Source organism: Petaurus breviceps, unplaced genomic scaffold (assembly GCF_028583685.1).
Source record: "Petaurus breviceps papuanus isolate PSGF00001 unplaced genomic scaffold, PetGlider_PUasm1.0 318, whole genome shotgun sequence".
Lineage (NCBI taxonomy): Eukaryota > Metazoa > Chordata > Mammalia > Diprotodontia > Petauridae > Petaurus > Petaurus breviceps.
In genome coordinates, this window is record NW_027186078.1 from 586,562 (window position 1) to 606,299 (window position 19,738).

The 19,738-nt window shown below is 40.3% G+C and overlaps 1 protein-coding gene across 1 annotated transcript in view; it reads right to left on the bottom strand.

The window, feature by feature from the left end:
- LOC138167867 (zinc finger protein 252-like) overlaps positions 1 to 19,736 on the bottom strand; it is an 82,961-nt gene extending 63,225 nt beyond the window's left edge. Inside the window, exons 1-6 of the mRNA XM_069096830.1 lie at positions 19,644 to 19,736; positions 11,298 to 11,505; positions 10,708 to 10,795; positions 10,010 to 10,136; positions 9,330 to 9,443; positions 6,730 to 7,848 (exon numbers count right to left, since the gene is read on the bottom strand). Coding sequence (XP_068952931.1) covers positions 6,730 to 7,848; positions 9,330 to 9,443; positions 10,010 to 10,136; positions 10,708 to 10,740 — 1,393 coding nt within the window. The 5' untranslated portion in view covers positions 10,741 to 10,795; positions 11,298 to 11,505; positions 19,644 to 19,736. The remainder of the gene's footprint in view (positions 1 to 6,729; positions 7,849 to 9,329; positions 9,444 to 10,009; positions 10,137 to 10,707; positions 10,796 to 11,297; positions 11,506 to 19,643) is intronic.
- Between the last annotated feature and the right edge of the window lie 2 nt (positions 19,737 to 19,738).

Genomic DNA, 19,738 nt, shown 5'->3' on the forward strand with positions numbered 1-19,738 from the left:
TAATAGAGAATTTTGGAAAAAAGGAGGAGGGTCTTAGGAAAAATATGAGTTCTGCTTTGGACATATTTGTTTTGAGATGCCTATAAGACATCCAGTCTGAGATTTCCAAAAGGCAATTGGTGATGTGAGAATGGAGATCAAGAGAGTGATTAGGATTGGATAATTAAATCTAAAAATCATCAGCATAAAGATTATAATTGAGACTATAAAAGCAAAAATAATTTAGAGGGAGAAGAGAAGAGGACCCAGGGCAGATCTTTGGAGAGTACTCATGGTTAATGAGTGTGAACTAGATGACAGTCCAGCAAAGAAGTCTGAGACAGAATAGTCAGATGTGCAGTTAGAGAACCAGGAGGGAGCAATCAGAAAAACCTAGAGAGGAAGAATATCTAAAAGGAGATCAACAGTGCCAAAGGCTACAGAGAGATCAAGAAGCATGGGGACAGAGAAAGTGCTATTAGATTTCACTGGTAACTCTGCAGAGAACAATTTTAGTTGAATAATGAGATTGGAAGCCAGATTGCAGTGTTTAGAAAAGAGTTACAGGGGAGGAAGTAGGGGCAAATAGCTTTCTCGAGGAGTTTAGCCACAAAGGAAAGATATGGGACTAAGCAGGAATTGCAGGACTGTTAGGGTTTTTTTTTTTCTTAAGGATGAGAAAGGCATGGGCATTCTTGTAGGTTACAGGGAAGGAGAAAGTAAATAGGAAGAGATTGAAAAGATGAGAATAAAGATAATAGGATAATTTTCTGGAGAACATTAGAGGGGATGGGATCATGGATACTGCAGAAATGTTTGCCTTGGTGAAGGGAAAGGGCTGCCTCTTTATGTAAGAAAGGGGTGAATGGATAGTTGGGGAACAAGTCTGAGTGATATGAGCCAAGGAGGGATGCAGAGGGAGCTCTCATCAAATGGCCTCAATTTTTTTCAATGAAATATGAGTCAAAATCCTCAGCTGAGAAGAGAAGGGGAGGGGTTGCCATAATGGGTTTGAGGGATGAAAAGGTTTGACATAGCGGCTATGTCAAAGGATGGCCTTGCTTAATTCAGTGAGGGCCCAGTTGAGATTGTAACAAACTTATAACGGATGTAGTCAGTAAAGTTTTGTGATACTCCAGTTCCATTCTCTAGCAGTACTGAATAGTAAGGAAGGCAGCACATGATTGGAAATATAACCGAAGGATGTGTATTAGGGTTTGAAGATATGATAAGGGAGCGAGAGTATAGAGAGGTAGTGTAGAGGTCAACTGATTCACATAGAGAAGGGAGGAGAGTGCCACCAGTGCTGGGATGATAGCCTGAGAAAGTATTGAGGGGTGGAGAAAATGGAGGTCACAAGGAGGATGAAGAACAGGGTCAGGGATGGTGAAGCACAGGGAAAGATGGAATGATAAAAGGTTATGAGTAGATAAAGGAATTTTGGAGTTCATTAACACAAAAACTGAACACACTTGCAGATGATAGCTAGATCCAGGATGGATTAGAGGAGGAGGTCATGGGACTTGAGTAGACTGAAGGACTGGTAAGTTAACGGTATTTGAGAATCAATATATACAGGGTGTTCCAAAAATTTTAGTGCAGTTTTAAGCTATTGAAGCTAAGACATTTGGGACACGCTATATGTTGAAATCTCCTAATACAAGGTCAGGAATTGGAGCAGAAAGAAAAATAGAGAGCTAGGGAATGAAAAGGCATATGCCAGGGAGCAACCACTAGAGATCTAGGTTGGGCAATACATTTTAGTATCATGAAACTCAAAGGAGGAAAAGTTGCTAAGTGATGTTGATAGGGACACTGGAAGTGGCAGTGGGATGCTTTAAAAATAGTATTTAAAAATAGACCTTGATACTTCTCTTTGCTAAGGACAAATATATGCTGAGGATGAAGTTCTTTGGGTGGGATCGAAATCCTTCCACCTGCTATGACCCACAGTCTAAAGAGAGGGCTTTAAAGCATTCCTTTCTGTGCACAGAAACCTCCACAGGTGGAACAAAAGGGGTGAGCAAAGAGGCTCAGTGAAATGTTAGTGTAAATGACATTCAGTCTTGTCTAGAGGGGAAGTATGTCTAAATTGGACTGAACTTCCCTCCCCGTCCCCAAACTTGTAACAGATAGTAAACTACTAATTTCTCAGAGGTGAAGTCCATATTTTTTCTATTTTTAAAAGTCTGTTTACATTTCTGTCTAACTGGTATTAATGTGTGGTCACAAAGTGCTAGATCTTGGCTGCTTCTGATTTGTGTACTTCATTATTGTGAATAGGAAGCTAGAGAAAAAGGAGATTGGCTGGGCAAGGCATACAAAGGAAAGTTAATATCATGTCTTATCATTTGATAATTAATATTACTCTGTAATCCAGCCTTTTCCCCATTTTGTCAAAAAATCCACCTCTCAGTCTATTTCTCAAGGCAGTCTCTTAAAGGTACCCACCATGTAATGCACTTGGTTACTAACCTGGGGTCCCTCCTCTATTTACAGATAAGCAGAGGACCAGCTTAAGCTAGGTCTTCGACGGGGACAACTTTCATGTCCTTCTGTATCCTTGGCAAAATTAAGTGTGATTTAGTCTCCAAAGAGGAGGCCAAAGTTGGGGGGGGGAGGGACCTGATTGGGAAAATTTTGTTTTTCTAGCCAAGATTGCTAAAGGCAGCTAGGTCCCAAAAAGAGTGAACATTCCTTAATTGCTAGATCAGGGCTTAATCATCCACACCTGAAGACCAACCCATCGTTCCTAGCAGTAGCCAACTGTAATGTTCCCCAGCCACCTAGAACTCCTTTCCTTCATCTCAATAAAGAGGAGTTTTCTCATTCTTTTGGATTCCTAGCCTTTGCTGAGGTGGCTAGAGTGGCTCACTTTACTAATAGTTGATGAGTCCCTGTTAATAAAATGTTATATTGTCTGCAAATCTTGCCTCAGTTTACCTCAGTGTCATTTTTTTACTCACCATGAGGAAAAGGGATAGGAAGCATAGAATATCTAAATTGTAGGGATTTCCATATTGTCTGGGGGCTCCTGAGGTACATGAGAGAGAAATTTTATTTTTATTATTTATATCCTTCCCAAAGTGTGGTAGGAAAAGCATAGATCTGATCTTTTTCCCTTAGGCTGAAAGAGACAAAAGCTTAAAATAGCATCTTGGCTCAGTGGCTGGCTTGTTGCTATGGTAATGAGGTCCTTTTCCCAACTGTTTTCTTCTACATGTGCAGAAAGACAAACCTATTGGGGGGAAGGGACAGTAAATGAGTGGTTACTAGAAAGCAAGTGTTCTCAAAGTGGGAGAGGGGAGTGCTCTAAAAGACTGGCAACACCCATTTCCAAGGATAGGGTTTAGTAATGAGAGTAAAATTCCTACTTCTACCTCTTGATGCAGCTCAACAGTTGAACTTCTAGACTTAGACAAACAACCCTCTTAGACACTGTTACAAATAAAATGCTACTCCAAACTGAAAACAATACTTCAGATGTGATCTGATCGAAGCAGAGTACAATGGAACTATCACCATCCTAGTCCTTGATACCATGCCTTTATCCTTAATACTGCCTATGATTGCATTAGCATTTTAAATGGTTAATAACAGTTGAAATCTAGCACTTTAAAGTTTGCAAAGCACTCTACATATCTCATTTTACCCTGACAAAAATCTGAGGGAATAGGTGCTTTTATTATCCCCATTTTACAGACAAGGAAAGTGAGGGGGAAAGGTTGAGTGGCTTGTCCAGGGTCACACACTAGCATCTGAGGCAGGATTTAAACTCACGTCCTCCTGATTCCAAGTTCAAGGCTCTATCTGTTGTGTCATCTGGCTGTATTTGTTTCACTTAGCTATTGTCACAATGTTGACTTCAGGAAGTTTAGAGTACAATGAAGTCCCCAGATCTTTTTCAGAGAACTGTCTAGCACCCCAACCACTCTATATTTGTCAAGCTGAATTTCTGAAACAAAGTATAGAATTTTACATTTATCTCTATTAAATTCCATACTGAGAGAGAGAGAGAGAGCCTGGGCAGGAGATACAAAGCAGACCTCACTCAGGAAGACTTGGGCTCAAGTTCCACTTCTGATATCCTGGCTGTGTGATGCTGGGCAAATCACTTAATGTGCTAAGAAACTAAATCACAGGTGTCATGGAACCTTTTTTGCCTTATGAGGAAATCTATGGAACCCTCCTCAATGTTTTTAAGTGTATAAAATACATAGAATTATGAAGGACACAAATTATGTTAAAATAGTGACCAACATGTTTGTTTCAGACCCCAGGTTAAGAATCTCTACTGTAAATGTACAAGTTGTATATAGTTTAGTTGTTAATCAGCACAGATTAAGTGAATTTCCATGCCAGGAATTCCTTACACAATGAAATCCGTTTTAGACTCCCGAAATCATCCTGTTAGATTTGGCCCATCATTTTAGTTTGTCAATATCTTTTTGGATCCTAACTCAGTCCAACATGTTAGCTTTACCTCCCACATTTATCTATACATTCAATAAACATGGCATTGAAGCCTTTATCCAAAGCCACTGATTTTCAAAAAGTTAAATAACAACTCTCTATGAAACTAAAACTCTCCACAAGGAACCTCCCTCCAAAATGACTTTGGGTCATCTATGACTCTTTGGTCCCAGTCACTTAACTAGTTTTTAATCCACTTAAGTGTACTACCAAGTAGCCAATTTCTCTTATCTACAAAGGCAGTAAGCTAATAAACAATTACAGCTTTTTCCTTATCTACTAATCTAATAAACCTGTCAAAAAAAATGAGGATAATCTGGTATAGTCTGTTTTTTGATGAAGCCATGCTGGTTCCTAGTGATCATCACTTCCTTTTCTCTATGTTCACAAGCCATCCCTTTAAAAATTTGTTCTTGAATTTAGTTAGGAATCAAAGTCAACTTCACTGGTCTGTGGTTTACAGAATCTACTCACTTCTCTTCTTTTGAAAACAGGGACATTTTCTCAGTACTATAATATTTCTCCCAGGCTCTATGATTTCTCTTTCAAAGATTAGTGACAGTGGCACAACCACATTCACCAGTTCTTGTGGTAACTTGGGATGTAGTTCATCTGTGCCAAATTCCTCAAGGGAAGCAAGGTGTTCTCACTGTCTCCTTACTTACTTTGGGTTCCAGTTTCCTATTAACCAACTACCCCAAGTCTATCTCTGTCAATCTTCTTTCCCTCTATATAGTTAAAGAAACCTCCCTTCCCCTTTTTTTCACCTTAACATTTATTGCTGACCTCCACTCTTTTGCATTCTTAATTTTTTTTTCTTCTTTTTGGAGGGGGGAAGGCAGGGCAATTGGGGTTAAGTGATTTGCCCAAGGTCACACAGCTAGTGTTAAGTGTCTGAGGCTGGATTTGAACTCAGGTACTCCTAACTCCAGGGTCAGTACTCTATTCACTGTGCCACTTAGCTACCCCATTCCTAAAAATTTTTAATGGACTTATCTGTGTTTTTATATTCATCCTCCCTTATGGGATCTTTCATCTCTTATATGTGTCTTTTAAATTTAAGTTGTTGATAAGTTCTTGGACACCTCTTCTTTTCTTCTTTGATGTATTCATTGAATGTATACATCACATATAATGATGTATTCATTGAAATACAGGATTTCACCTTTGAGAGCTTTCCATCCCCCAACTGACTTTCTTCCAAAATGATCTGTTTTCTACTCCATCTTGTTATTGAGGGGCCATTCTCTCTTTCCCCATGCCATCTGACAGGGAAGTCATTCTCTTTGTTAATACTATGTGAAAATTGTTCAAATACAAAAATATTTAATATTTTGATCTGATACTTCATGGTTTTGGTGTACAAGAGTGTGGAAATTTAATATTAAATCACTGTGCCTTGGCAGAAGCTGTACTTGATATTCTATTGAAAGCCTTGACTTGGTGTTCTAGTGCTATGATCTGGACATCAATCATAAATTACAGAGTTAACTGGAGGAAAAAAAACAATCCTTTGAATGCAGAGTTATGAAATTTTGTTAGAATGTTTTGGTCCAGTGTGGACTTTCTGATGAATAAAGGATCCATATCTTTAACTCATTTATTGGATATTTCTCTCTGGTACACTTTATGATTCTGAATAATATAATAAGCTTAGAAGGAAGGTGTTACTTCATTCATTCCACTCAATTTTTCTCTCATATTGATTCTCTTAAAATTTATAAAGTGAAGACCTCTGACATAAAGCTTTCCCATACTGGATACACATACAAGATCTCTGATACACTGAAGGGAGATTTTCTTTACCAGTGTTTCTGTATCCATACTATGAACTAGCTGATATTTGTGAGGATCACAGCTCTATGTGAAGGTCCATGCACTCAGAGAAAGGTGAAGGTTTTTTTGAGGGGGGAGGGGGAGGATTTTGGTCATTCAACAAGCATTATTCAAGGCTTATTGTGTGTGAGGGATGTAGTAAGCTCTGGGGATACAAATGTTGTTACTGCCTTTCCTACTTTAATTATTTTGTATTTCCTTATCTATGAATATAATGCATTTCCCAATATGATATAAGTTCCTCATATTTTCTATTTTTTGTATCCCCAGCACCTAGCACAAGGCCTCACCAATAACAGATGCTTAATAAATACTTCTAGAATTCTCTTCACTTTGAATTCTTTGATTTCGAATAAGAGATGAATGTTCACTAAATGCTTTCCCACTAGCATGTATAAGTTGTCTAATTATGTATTTTACAATGCTGAATAAAGTATGAACTTGCACGAAAAGTTTTCCCACAGTCATGACATTCATAGGGTTTTTCTCCAGTATGAATTCTATGATGTTGAATCAAATTTGCAAGTGCAACAAAAGCTCTCCCACATACACTACATTCATAGGGTTTCTCTCCACTGTGAATCCTCTGGTGTTGTATAAGATTACAGTGCTGAGAGAAGGCTTTACCACATTCACTACATTCATAGGGTTTCTCTCCAGTGTGAATTCTCTGGTGATCAATAAAGTTAGAGCCCCGAATGAAGGTTTTCCCACATTCACTACATTCATAGGGTTTCTCTCCAGTATGAATTCTCTGATGTTGAATAAGAGAAGATCGTGTACTTAAGGCTTTTCCACACTCCATACATTTATAAGGTTTCTCTCCTGTGTGAATTCTTTGATGTTGAATAAGGTTAGACTGCTGATAGAAAGCTTTGCCACATTCATTGCACTCATAAGGTTTCTTTCCAGTATGAATTTTCTGGTGTTGGTTAAGATTAGAACTACGGTTGAAAGTTTTTCCACATTCTTTACACTCATAGGGTTTTTCTTCTGTATGAATTCTCTGGTGCTGAATAAGTGATGAGCTTACAGAAAAGATTTTCCCACATTCATTACATTCATAGGATTTTTGTCCATTGTGAATACTCTGCTGTTCAATCAGGTCTGAGTTCTGCCTGAATGTTTTTTCACATTTGTTAGATTTATAGTGTTTCTCTCCTATATGGACAGGACTCTGATGGGAACTTTGTCTATTTGTTCCATATTGATGAGGTTTTCTTCCTATAAAAATACTCTGCTGTTTAATATGCTTTGAGTTCATACTGAAGCCTCTCCCAGATTCACTAAATTTGGAGGGCACTTGGCCTGGGCTAATGTTCCTATGGATCACTGTCATTGGCTTCACACTTTGTTCTCTGGAAAGTGATTTCTTGAGTCTTTTCCCAGTAGAATTCCTCTGAGAACTTATTAAACTGCCTTTGATTTCACAGGCATTATGAAATTTGGATGGCTGGGTAATATTTCCTTTGACTATTTCCAATATTGCCCTCTTTGATTCCTTTTCTTCAGAAATTTCTTGTGTAGAAGTAAATTCCTTTTTCTTGCTGGTCTCACAATCTAAAACAAAAGATATTCATTTATTGCTTCATTTAACAAAAATTCACTGAAAGCCTATGTATGCCAAAAATCCTAGGGTAGATAACACTTATATACAACTGAGAGTACATGTTCTCTGAGCTTATGCTTTAGTAGGAAGAGATTGCCAGCAAATGACCTAACTTGACTATTCTTTCAAGGAGACAGACATCAAAATCATAGGGGAGGAAGAAATGCCTTTGAGATGTAAATAAATCTTACTTTTGGGAATAAGAGACTGTTAATTAACAACCATTATCTCATCAGGGATCTTCTTGGGAGGGAGAAGGGATGGGGACCTAGAAGATAAAAGAAACAAGCCCTGGGAATAAAAAAAATAAAGTATATGTAAATAAGCCTCAGGATTAAGAATGAAGAGATCAGTGAAAGGAGTCTAATCGGTGACAAGCTTGACCCCAGCTACCTTTCAAAGACCAAGAGCAGCTATTCTGAAGGCTATATAAGCCTTCTTGCTTCATGTTTCTTACTTATGTTTGCCATCTATATCTGGATTTATGTCCCTGTAGTGAAAAGAAGTAAAAAAAAATTAAGAGGAGCTAGTTACTAAACTGGGGTGGGGGAGGGAGAAGAAGGGGATGAAAAGCAAGAATTCTTACTTAGAATTAAGTCTGGGAAGAGGGGACCCTAGATGGAAGGGCAAGTGGTGGTAGTGGAGAGGTAAGTAAGAGGGTAGAGAGGAAATCAGGAAGGTAAAAATCTGTGTTTAGCAGAAAGGCAGAAATGAAGCTTCTGGACATTGACAGAAGGTCAAGAAGTATTTCCAGGTCTTTGTACCAGTAGAGTCTCCATGTGACCCCACTGACATAAACAAAATAAGGCCAACACCAGACACTCACTGTGTAATATGACATATGAGTAGCACAAATGTAATAGAAGAGATCATTTCTGTCTGGGGTGACCAGTAATGCAGCAATGACAAGCCCTTGGATGGATGTGTACTTACGAAGTGGTAGGGAAAAAAAATGTTGGAGGGGCTCTGGGAAGTCAAGAATCATAATATTACAACTATTCTAGAAATTAATTTGGAATTACATGAGAAAAGTCACTGAGTAATTCACATACTCTGACCCAGGAATGACAAGAATGTAGCCTGTGGATAAGGAGAGATTGAAAATGAAAGAGAGAGGCAAGACCAACCACACAATGAACTCCGAGAAGGCAAGAACCATATCTTCTACTTGCTTTGAACTTTTTTTTTTGCTTTGTTTTTGTCTTTTTGGAGGGAGGAAGGCAGGGCACTTGGGGTTAAATGACTTGCCCAAGGTCACACAGCTAGTAAGTGTTAAGTGTCTGAGGATTTGAACTTGGGTCCTCCTGACTCCAGGCCTGATGCTCTATTCACTGTGTCACCTAGCTTCCCCATTGCTTTGATCTTTCTGAAAAACTTAGTACCCCAAAGAGCACACAGAAGGAGCCCAGTTAATGCCTATTCAATCACTCACCTGAACAGTTGCCTCTCAGAATCTTTCTCCTCTCGGCTACTTTCATTCCCAGGACCCATGGCTCTTCCCCTCGTTCCAGCTGGGAGATCACATCAGGTTTGGACACTGGAAATCCTGGTCATGGGGAAGGAAATGGGGAAGGGTGATTTGTTCTTGGTTACAAAGGTATGTCCTAGTTTCAATCCTAGTCATATGTACAGGCAAGCAAGTTGGAGAAGGAACTATCTAGGGGGGCCATGACAGGAAGGCCCAGGGAAGAACTATGCACCCTGGGAAGGGGCCCCAGGGTTGTATTCCTTCAAGAATGGGGGAATTTGTGATCTGGGCATAAAAGAACAATTGTTTCATGTAGCTTTTCCCTATTAGTAGAGTAGAACACTCCCATTTTGAGGTATATCGCCATTGGACCTTTCTTATACCTGGACAACAAGGAAGTTAGAAGCGAGGGAAGATTCAAACTCAGAGAAAACTTGAAGGAGTTACCCATTTTCTTCTCTGCATGAGCCTTATGGTGTAGGAAAAGGAAGAAAAAACATTCTGTTTCTAAGCCAAGATGGGATTAGGAATTTCTGACCCTTGAGTTTGGAGCCCAAATCCAACTAGTTCCTTAAGGCACTATAATTCTTTACAATATAGGAAGTCATGAAGGTCAGATCTGAGTCCTAAAAAAGACACCTTACCCAATGAGATCACATTCCTGTAGGTCTCCAGCATCACATCCCTGTAGAGACACCTCTGCGCAGGGCCCAGGTAGGCCCACTCCTGCTGGGTGAGGTATACAGCCACATCCTCAAAAGTCACCAATGCCTGAAACAACACACTCCTGTTGTAGGCCCAGGGATTGATTCAGGGTAGGGGATGTGGTAGTATGAAGGTTATGGGCAATTATGCATGTGCATAGTACTCACTATGTCAAATGTGTGCATTTTGTTAATGTTTGAATGCTGGTGTCTGAGTAATACAAATATGTGTCTGTGTATGTGTATATTTTGAATATAAGGATTATCTGTGTATGAAAATCGCTGCTCAAAAAGGATGGACACGCTTGGGAGGTGTAGGAGTGTTACAAATAGTACTCTTCTCCCCAACAATGGGTTGAGATCACTCTGTTTCAAACCCTCTTTTTCAGGTACAATAAGTCAGACAGACTACATACCATCTATGACCCAGGTTTACAAACTCTACGCAGGTGGATTTGGCGGGGAAAAGAATAGAGTCCATACAAAATAATTCATGGTCAGCTGTGACCCAGTTCTTGGAAGAAGAAACTGGGGCTCAATCTCATGGGAAGAAGAGACATGTTTAGTTTAGGGAAGGAACTAAGTCTATGAAGGGGTTTAGGAGTGGTAAGAATGAGGTCTCAGGAAGGACAGCTCACCTGGGGCCTGGCTGATAGGAGCTCAGCTGCCATTACCTGGTCCTCGGGGTTCCTCTTAGAGGCATAGAAACTTTGCGAGCAGATGGAACTGGAGAAGGAAAGGATCATGAAGGAGACCATACCTGACCCACCCTAACTTTACAACTAAAATCTGACCCTGGGATTTCTTAGCCTTCTCTGGGTCCAACCAGGACACAAGGACAACCCTCTCCTGTTTCCTCTGTGGTCACATTTTAAACGTGTTTGTGTGCACATGCGACCCACTGTTCACCCTGCCAACTGTGAACATGACTGCATGTGAGTACAATAAACTATGCAGAATGTAGCAAGACAGTAGGGTAAGCAGCATGTTAATGGGAAAGCAAGAGGTACACATATCATCTGGCCTTTATTGTTGTCTATTCCCCAAATGAAAAACTTTCTCTCTTTTCTGCCAGGACATTTCTATTTCCCTTTTTTAAATCTATTTTCAAGATTCATCACATCCCTTGTCTGATTCTAATCACCCCCTGCAACTGTATATCTATTGTTGTTTATGTGCAGTTATTTATCTTTAAATAAAGATACTCAACAAAAAGATCCCCAGCTACCTCTCCAACTTTATTCTTCATCACCCTCACAAAGGCATTTCCTTTCCAGTCAAAATAATGTTCTGAATGCAGCGTGGCCCAATCCTCAATCAGGGCACTTCCAGATCTCTGGGAAAGCCTGCCCAGGGCCATTGTCTCCTTGCATCAAGAGTTGCACAACTGCCCAGTTCAGCTCTCTCAGGCAAGAGCTGGAGAATACTGGAGAAATCTGAAAAACACAGGGCAAGAAAAGGCATATGAGGAAGTTAGGAGGAGCTATCATGTACTGCACTGTCCTGAGAACAGTTCTGCCACCACACCAATGGGAAATTCCAAAAAATGAGTTTCTTCATCTTCTCCAATTCCCTCCTTCACCCAGGTACAGGCCCAAGATTACACTAATTTCTCCCCAATCCTTCCCGAACTACACACACTATACACAAGGCTGTCCCAATGCCTTCCTCAGTTGAGTTTGGCCTCAGGGTTCAGGGATCAAATTCTTGGTCCCATCTCTACTCAGGATGTTTTCCCCCTATTTCAGGCCACGCTTGGCCAATCCAGTTAGGAACAAGATGGTTTCTCTGACCTCTTCCTGAAATAGTACTTTCCTCCTCTTCCAGGAGGAGGACCTGCAGGAAACCTAGCCTCATTACCCCAAGTCTAGGACTCTTCTCCATGATTCAGTCTTTCCCAAACCCACTCTTCTTTCAAACTTCATATTTCTGTTGTGGGTATAATTCTTCCAGTCACCTAGATTCTGACTCTCACTCCAATAGTCAATCAGCTGCAAAATCTTGCCATTTCTCCCTCCACAATTCCTTTCACTTGTCCGTTCTCTCCAACCACATAGTCACCATCATTTCACCTCTCAGCTGTATTACTGTAATGGCCTCTTTAATTGGTCTCCCTGCCTCAAGTTTCTTTCCTCTACATTCATCCTCCACACAGCTTCCAAAGGATTTTCCTCAAAGATCACACAAAACACCAGTTTCACATTAAAAGACCATTATCTATCTTTCCAGTTTCATTACACATTATTTCCCTTCACACACTCTTGTCCAGCCAAATGGGCCCTTTGCCTGTTTGTCATATGCAACCCTCCCACCTCTGGATCTTGAACTGGCGGTCCCACAGCCTGGAATATTCGTCCTTCTCCCTTTTGTCCCTTAGAATCTCTAGTTTCCTCCATGGCTCAACTTAAGAATCACTTACTAAATAAGGCCTTTCCTTATCTCCCTGGCTTCTATAGTCTTCCCTCCAAAATTACTATTTTGTATTTATTTTATATTCATTCCTATATGTACATGCCTTCTCCCCTGGCTAGACTGGAAGCTGTTCAAAGGCAAAGATTTGCCTTTGTTTCACTTTTGTTTCTATGTTCTCAGTATCTAGCACAGTCCCTGGCACACAGTAGGTGTCTAATAAATGCTTAATGTTTTACGGCCAGAGGGAAGAATCTGGCACACAGAAGGCCTAACACTATTTTGCTGTTTACTGATGACCTGTTAATGAAGATGTTGTTCAGTCACAGCTGACTCTGTGACCCCATTTGGGGTTTTCTTGGCAAAGACACTGGAATGGTTTGTCATTTCCTTCTCCAGCTCATTTTACAGATGAGGAAACTGAGGCAAACAGGATTAAGCAACTTTCCTAGGGTCACACAGCTAGTAAGTGTCTGCAGCCAGATTTCAACTCAGGAAACTAAGTTCTACTGACTCCATGCCTGGCACTCTATCCACCCTACCACCTAATTGGGATACAAAAATAGGCAAAAGACAGTCCTGACACACAGGAATTTATAATCAATTGGGATTATAATAACAGTTCAGAGGAAAGGACATTCACTTAAATTCAACAGGCAGATTTGAATTCAGGAAGATGAGTCTTCCTTTCTCCAGGCCCAGCCCTCTATCCACTGCCCTCCTTAGCTACCCTTATTTATGAAGGGTCTACTTTAAATTTATGCTACCTAGTCTTAACTGGACCCTCATCACAGAAAGGTAATCCTACTATTCCCTAATAAATTCCCTATCCCACTTAACACAGCAGCTGTTCTAAACCTCTTTTCTCCTCCAGCCTCCCCTTTTAGTCCCTCCATCTACCTCCTCAGCTGAGGACCTTACCTTAAATATCACTGAAAAACTGGGGGTCATTCAGCCACTGAGCCCCTTCTCCCTTCTTCCTCATCTCACATCCCTTTGACACCCCCCCATTATCTCTTTCACTCCAGTCTTATGATGAGGTGGCCCTTCTGTTTGCTCAGGCCAACCCCCCAATTTTTGATCTCATCACCACCATTTTCTTCAGCAGATTGCCCTAATCATCATCTCTACTCTTGATAACATTCAATCTCTCCCTATTTCCTGGTTCCTTCCCTGCTACCTACAAATACACCCAAGTCTATCTATCCTTAGAAAATCCTGACTAGATCTCATCATGCCCCTCAGTTATTGTCCTATATTTCTCCTCCTCAATGAGCTGAACTAGAAAAAGCTGTCTACACTAGATGCATTTACTTCCTCACCTGATCTTTTCTAAATGAGATAATATTTGTTAAGCACTTAACATGGTGCCTGGCACACAGGAGGTGCTTAATAAATGCTTGTTCCCTTCCTCCATCACTAAACTGAAACAACTCTCTTGAAAGTTAACTATTGCCAAATATAATAGCATTTCTCAGTCCCCTTCCTTATCTCTACAGCATATGATATTAACTACCTTTTCTTTCAGGATATTCTCTCCTCTCTGAGTTTTTTCACTCTGCTTTCTCTTGGTTCTGTCTAACCATTCCTCATCAGACTCTGGCACAGATCATCAATGTCATGTCCACTAATTGTGGGTGTCCCTAAAGGCTGGTTTCCTTTAAGACTCAGGTGAAGCAATCAAAAAAGAGGAAAAAGGACCTATATTTTTTTCTACTTCTTTTTTTTAAAATTTATTTACTTTTATTTTACACCATTCAGTTCCACAGTCCCTTGAGTTTCATTTTTTCTCCCCCTCCTTCTCCTCCTCCCCTCATCATGGCGGCATGCACTTCAATATAGGATCTATAAATATCTTCACATTAATCATTAGTCAGGTTATACAGAAGGATTATAACTGATGGAATGATCTGTGGGAAAGAGGAAACAAAACAAAACAAGAAAAAGAAAGAGAGCAAATAGTTTGTTTCACTCTACATTCAGACTCTGCATCTCTTTTTCTGGATGTGGGTATCTCTTTCAGTCATGAGTCAAAAGGCCTATATTAACAAAAATATCTGTTGTAACTTTTTGTCTTGACAAAGAAATAAAAGCTAAGGGTGTACCCATCAACTGGGAAATGGCTGAACAAATTATGAATATGAACATAATTGTGCCATAAGAAATTATGAAGATGATTTCAGAGAAACCTGAGAAGACCTATATGAACTGACACAAAGTGAAGTGAGCACAATCAGCCAAACAATTTATGCAATAACAACATTGAAAAAACAAACACCTTTGAAAGACTTAGGAAGTCTGATCACAATGATGACCAAGCATTTAGTCCAGTCCCTAGGACTGAGGATACAACAATGAAAATGGTACCATCCTTGACTTCAAATAGCTTACATTATACTAGAGAGGAAGCAGCATATACACAAATAGATAGCGCTTCACACATAGTAAGAAATTAATAAATGCTTATAACTAACAAATGAAGTATACGGAAAGGTGTGATGGAGGCAAAAGAGAGATCTGAGCCAAATAAATTAGGAAAGTTTTAAAAGAAACAAATAACTTTCAAGGGGGAGAGGGCTGGAATAGGAAGGGGGAATCAAGAAAGGTTTTATGGAGAAGACAGTATTGAGTTGGACCTTGAAAGAGGATTTTGACAGGCAACAATATAGAGTATACCCTAGTCAATGGAGAAGAACTGTGCAAACTAACAGAAGCACTAGCGTTTGGGGAATAGTTAATTGTCCAATTTAGCTTAAAAGGAAATCGTGTGAATTAGGACTAGAAAAATGGGATGGAGCTAGATTGGGAAGCATCTTCTATATCAAGCTGTGGAGTTGATATTTAGATGAGACAATAGGTGAGATAATAACTAAAGATTTTTGAGAAGTGATAAAAAAAAATAAAAAAATAAGGGGCGGTTAGGTGGTGCAGTGAATAGAGCATTGGCCCTGGAGTCAGGAGGACCTGAGTTCAAATCTGGCCTCTGACACTTAACACAAAAACTAGCCATGTGACCCTGGGCAAGTCACTTAACCCCAACTGCCCTCCAAAAAGCAAAAAACAACAACAAAAACTTAAGAGAAGTGATGTCATCAGATCTGTACGTTGAGAAACTAATTTTGTCACCTGTGTAAAAGAATATTTGAGAACTGAGAGACAAGGAGAGACTGATTGACTGATGAGGCTGTTACAAAAATCTAAACGAGGTGACAAGGTCCTGAATGACAGTGATGTGACATGTGTGCAAAGAAAAGGACATATGTAAGAGATGAACAAGACTAGAGAATGACTGGAAGTGGGCTAGGATGGGTGGGGGCACTTATGTAAAGGGAACAAAAGTAACTCCAAGATTCCAAGCTTGTGTGACTGGGAGAATTGTGCTGGAATCCACTGAGAGGAGGAAGATAAGAGAGGAAGGCAAGCTTAAGGAGTAGGAAATAATTAGTTCTGTCAAGCTGGTCTACTCTGTCCTGAAACGGGACATTTGTCCTTTTGCCAGACAGCTTTTGTTTATACTGTGCCCTATGCCTAGAATGTCCTGCCTCACTGTCCTCACATTTTGAATTCCTACCTATCCTTAAAAACCCAATTAAAATCCTAATGCCTTAACCAGTCAACAGGCACTTATTAAATATCTAACATGTACCAGTTCTTGTACTAATAAACACTGGGATTAAAAGGCAAAATTTTTTTTTAAATCCTCTTTTCAAGAAGCATACAATCTAATGGGGGAGCCAATATGAAAACAATTATGTACAGACAAGATAAACAGAATAATTTAGAGATAATCAACAAGAGGGAAGGTATTAGCATTAAGGTGGATTGGGAAAGCTTTCTTGTAAGAGACATTTTAGCTGGGACTTGAAGGAAGTCAGGGAAACCAGGCAGCTGAGAGGAGAAGGGAAAGGATTCCAGGGATGGGAACAGTCAATGAAAATGTCCAGTCAGGATTTGAAAGAATTCTGCAAGGAAGTCAATTTCACTGGACTGAAAAGTATGTGGAGGTGAATAAGGTTAAGAAAAATGGAAAGTCTGGGGTGGCAGGAGGAGGCAGGTTATGAAGTGCTTTGAATATATTTGATACTAGATGTAATAGGGAGCCACTGGAGAAAACTTTCCTGATTCACCCCCCTCAGTACTTAATGCTCAAAAAGGAAAGGAAAACAGGCAGGTAGGTCAACGATGGAAGATCATGAGTTTTATCGATGAGAAACAACTGTAGGGGAAATGAGTTTACAAAGACTTTGACAAGAGAGACAACTAAGTTCCATCATTCCAAAAGCATATGTAGCTGAAACCAGTAGGGGAGAAATAGGCAGCAAATGGAACTGATTTGCCCGCATTGCTAAAGTCATTTATTGTGATCAACAATAGTAAAAACAATACCGTGTTTCCCCGATAATAAGACCTATCCTGAAAATAAGCCCTCCCCTTACTGTGTAAGATTCCTCTAAAATAAGCCCTCCCCTGAAAATAAGCCCTATTGAGATTGCTACTATAGTGAAGGTGATCCCCTGCACTACACGCTACATTACGGTACCCTCTGTACGTACCGTTCCCCTCCCCCCCGCCGTGAAACACACACCGCGCTCCGAGCTGCATCCAATCAGAACTGCAGCAGTGAGCGCGTCATCCTGTTCTTCCCCAGTAATTTGCTTATTGAATAAAGGTACATTTTTTTGTTCACATTTACCTGTTTATTAAAATTGCTGTCAATGTTCATTAAAATAAGCCCTCCCCTGAAAATAAGCCCTCTGGTGTTTTTCTGTCCAAAGAAATTAATAAGACAGTGTCTTATTATCGGGGAAACACAGTATATTTGGATTCTACCACCTCAATGACCTATGTTTATGAGAAGCAGGAATAGGACTTAAGATGTTGGGAAGAGCTGATGAACTTAAGAAGAAATTCATGCTAGAGATGGCACAGTTCTAAAGACATACTTTGATCTTTAAATGTTTAAGAGATTTCAGGGGGTGGCCAGGTAGCACTGCTAGTAAGAGCACCCACTCCAGTGTCGGGATGACCTGGGGACCAAATCCGGGCTCAGATACTTAGCACCCACCCAGAAACACCTGGCCGTGTAACCTTAAGCAAGTTATTTAACCCCTATTGCTTTAAAAAAAAAAAAAAGAGAGATTTCAAAACAACATACAGGATCATAGTTGTTAATTTTATATCAAAAAGTATGACTGAGGATCAGTAATTGCCACACCTTTTACCTATTTTTCATCTCTGTAAAATCTCTTTAATAAGAGTCTATGCATTTGTTATTCAAAAGTATAACTCGATGCCATGGGAGGTGGTGGGTTTCTCTTACAAGAGATCTTCACAAAAAAGACTGATGTCTACTTGTTTTGTGTGTTGTAGAGAAGACTCTTACTCAGTTATGAGTTGAACTCATCTCTGAGATGTTTGCAATTCTGAGATTCTATGCAATGAGGTTATCTTTGTTGAAAATTTTGAGAGAACAGGCAAACTTTCACAGAAAATTTCTAGAAGATACCACATTTACAGTCAAGTAGATGACAGATACAATTGTGAGATAATGCTCTGTTTTGCATATTAAAAAATATATTTGACTTAGGACAAAATAAAGCTTTGAAAGCTCTCCTGAAACAGTGTTTCCCACACATATATCAAAATCTTACAAGGTGCAACCATGGAGATAAATTTATTCAAAGATCCTATGTGTATCAACATCAAGTGAAGCATAAAGTCTAAATAGAAGAGGAATTCCCTAAATACTCCTTTCTGCAGTTGTCATTTATATTGAACCTTAGAACATTGCAAATCCTCTTAAAAAACATGCAATGATAAAAAAAACCACACCCCAGTCATCTTAACTATTCACCTTATAAAACCATGGATGCAAAACACATATTGCCCAGAATATAAAACATGCAGTTGGATGGCCATTAGTTACTCTATCAATAGATACATTTTAGGTGGGTACTCCAGGCAGATAAGCCAGGCCCAGAACTGAATAGGAGGAAGACACCAGCTGTATTTCATTTAAATCACACTGAAATCAGCGTTTTCAAGGATCTCAAGCCACTCACTATTCCAAAAGACCATCTCAACAGCAAAATACTATCAATGAAGTTAAATAACTGTGAATCACGGAATATCATGATTTCTGAAGAATTAAAATTGCACTTAATCCCCAAAAAGCAATGAAAAGATACGTGGTAGGTGTAAGTTACAGTGCCTTAGCAACACCTTCCATATGAGAAATGAATTGTAAAGTTTTGAGAACATGCGTGACTGGAAAATACTGTCAGCTCCTGCATCGAATGTGAGTGATAACAAACAGCCAGCCCAAGTGATTCCCTATTCCCTTGAAATACTTCAAGAACCAAAGGAAGGCCTCCAATGCACTGGGCATATCATCTATGGAGGAATCAGGAAAAGACATGGACAAGAATCACACCAAATGAAAAAGTATGGGAGGTTTATGATCTCTATCCAATTCCTTAACTTCCCTGGGTTTGTTTCCTCTTCTATAAAACGAAGGTTCTTGATCCTTCCAGCTGTTAATGCTTATGATTCATCTGGATGTTCCATAAACAATTCAAGCTCAAACACAAGCAAAAGTGAACTTCTCTTCCAATTAGACTGCAGAATCCATGATGTGTGAAGAAGCCTGGCGCAATGGGGAGAGCACTCGGCTATTGGAGACTGAGGTCCTGGGGTTCAAATCCCAGCCCTACTCCTAGGTGACCTTGGGTCAATCACTTGAAATCTCTAGAACACTCAGAGAGAGATGGACTAGGGCTAGGTCAATGAAATCCTGTCCAGTTTTTCTGTTTGTTGAATGGCCCCACAACCTATTCCTTCTCCTTTCACCCCACCTCGGAGTCACTCTGGATTCCCGGGAGCCTGTCCCTCCCACGGCAATGACTGCCCCTGCCCCCCTTCCCTGGCCTGCTCTTCTACCCAGTGGCCGGGGCAGCTAGGGAAGGGGAGCACAGCACGTGCTCTAATCGAAGGCGCCTGACTCGCCAGCTTTTCAACAGAGACTCGATGGTTTCCCCAGAGTTCCGGGTACATACATAACTCAGGGGGTCTAATGAACAAGGCAGAGATGGAGGGTAGGGGGAGAAGGAAGTTACCCTGGTCCTCTCTCGGTTTTCCCCGCCCCTGGGGCTGGCCCGGGACTCACCCTCCACAGTGGGGCATGGCCAGACCGCCCCCTCGGAGCCAGACCATCCTGGCCGGAAGTTCCGCCCCCACGGAAACGCAGAGGACCGGAAGTTC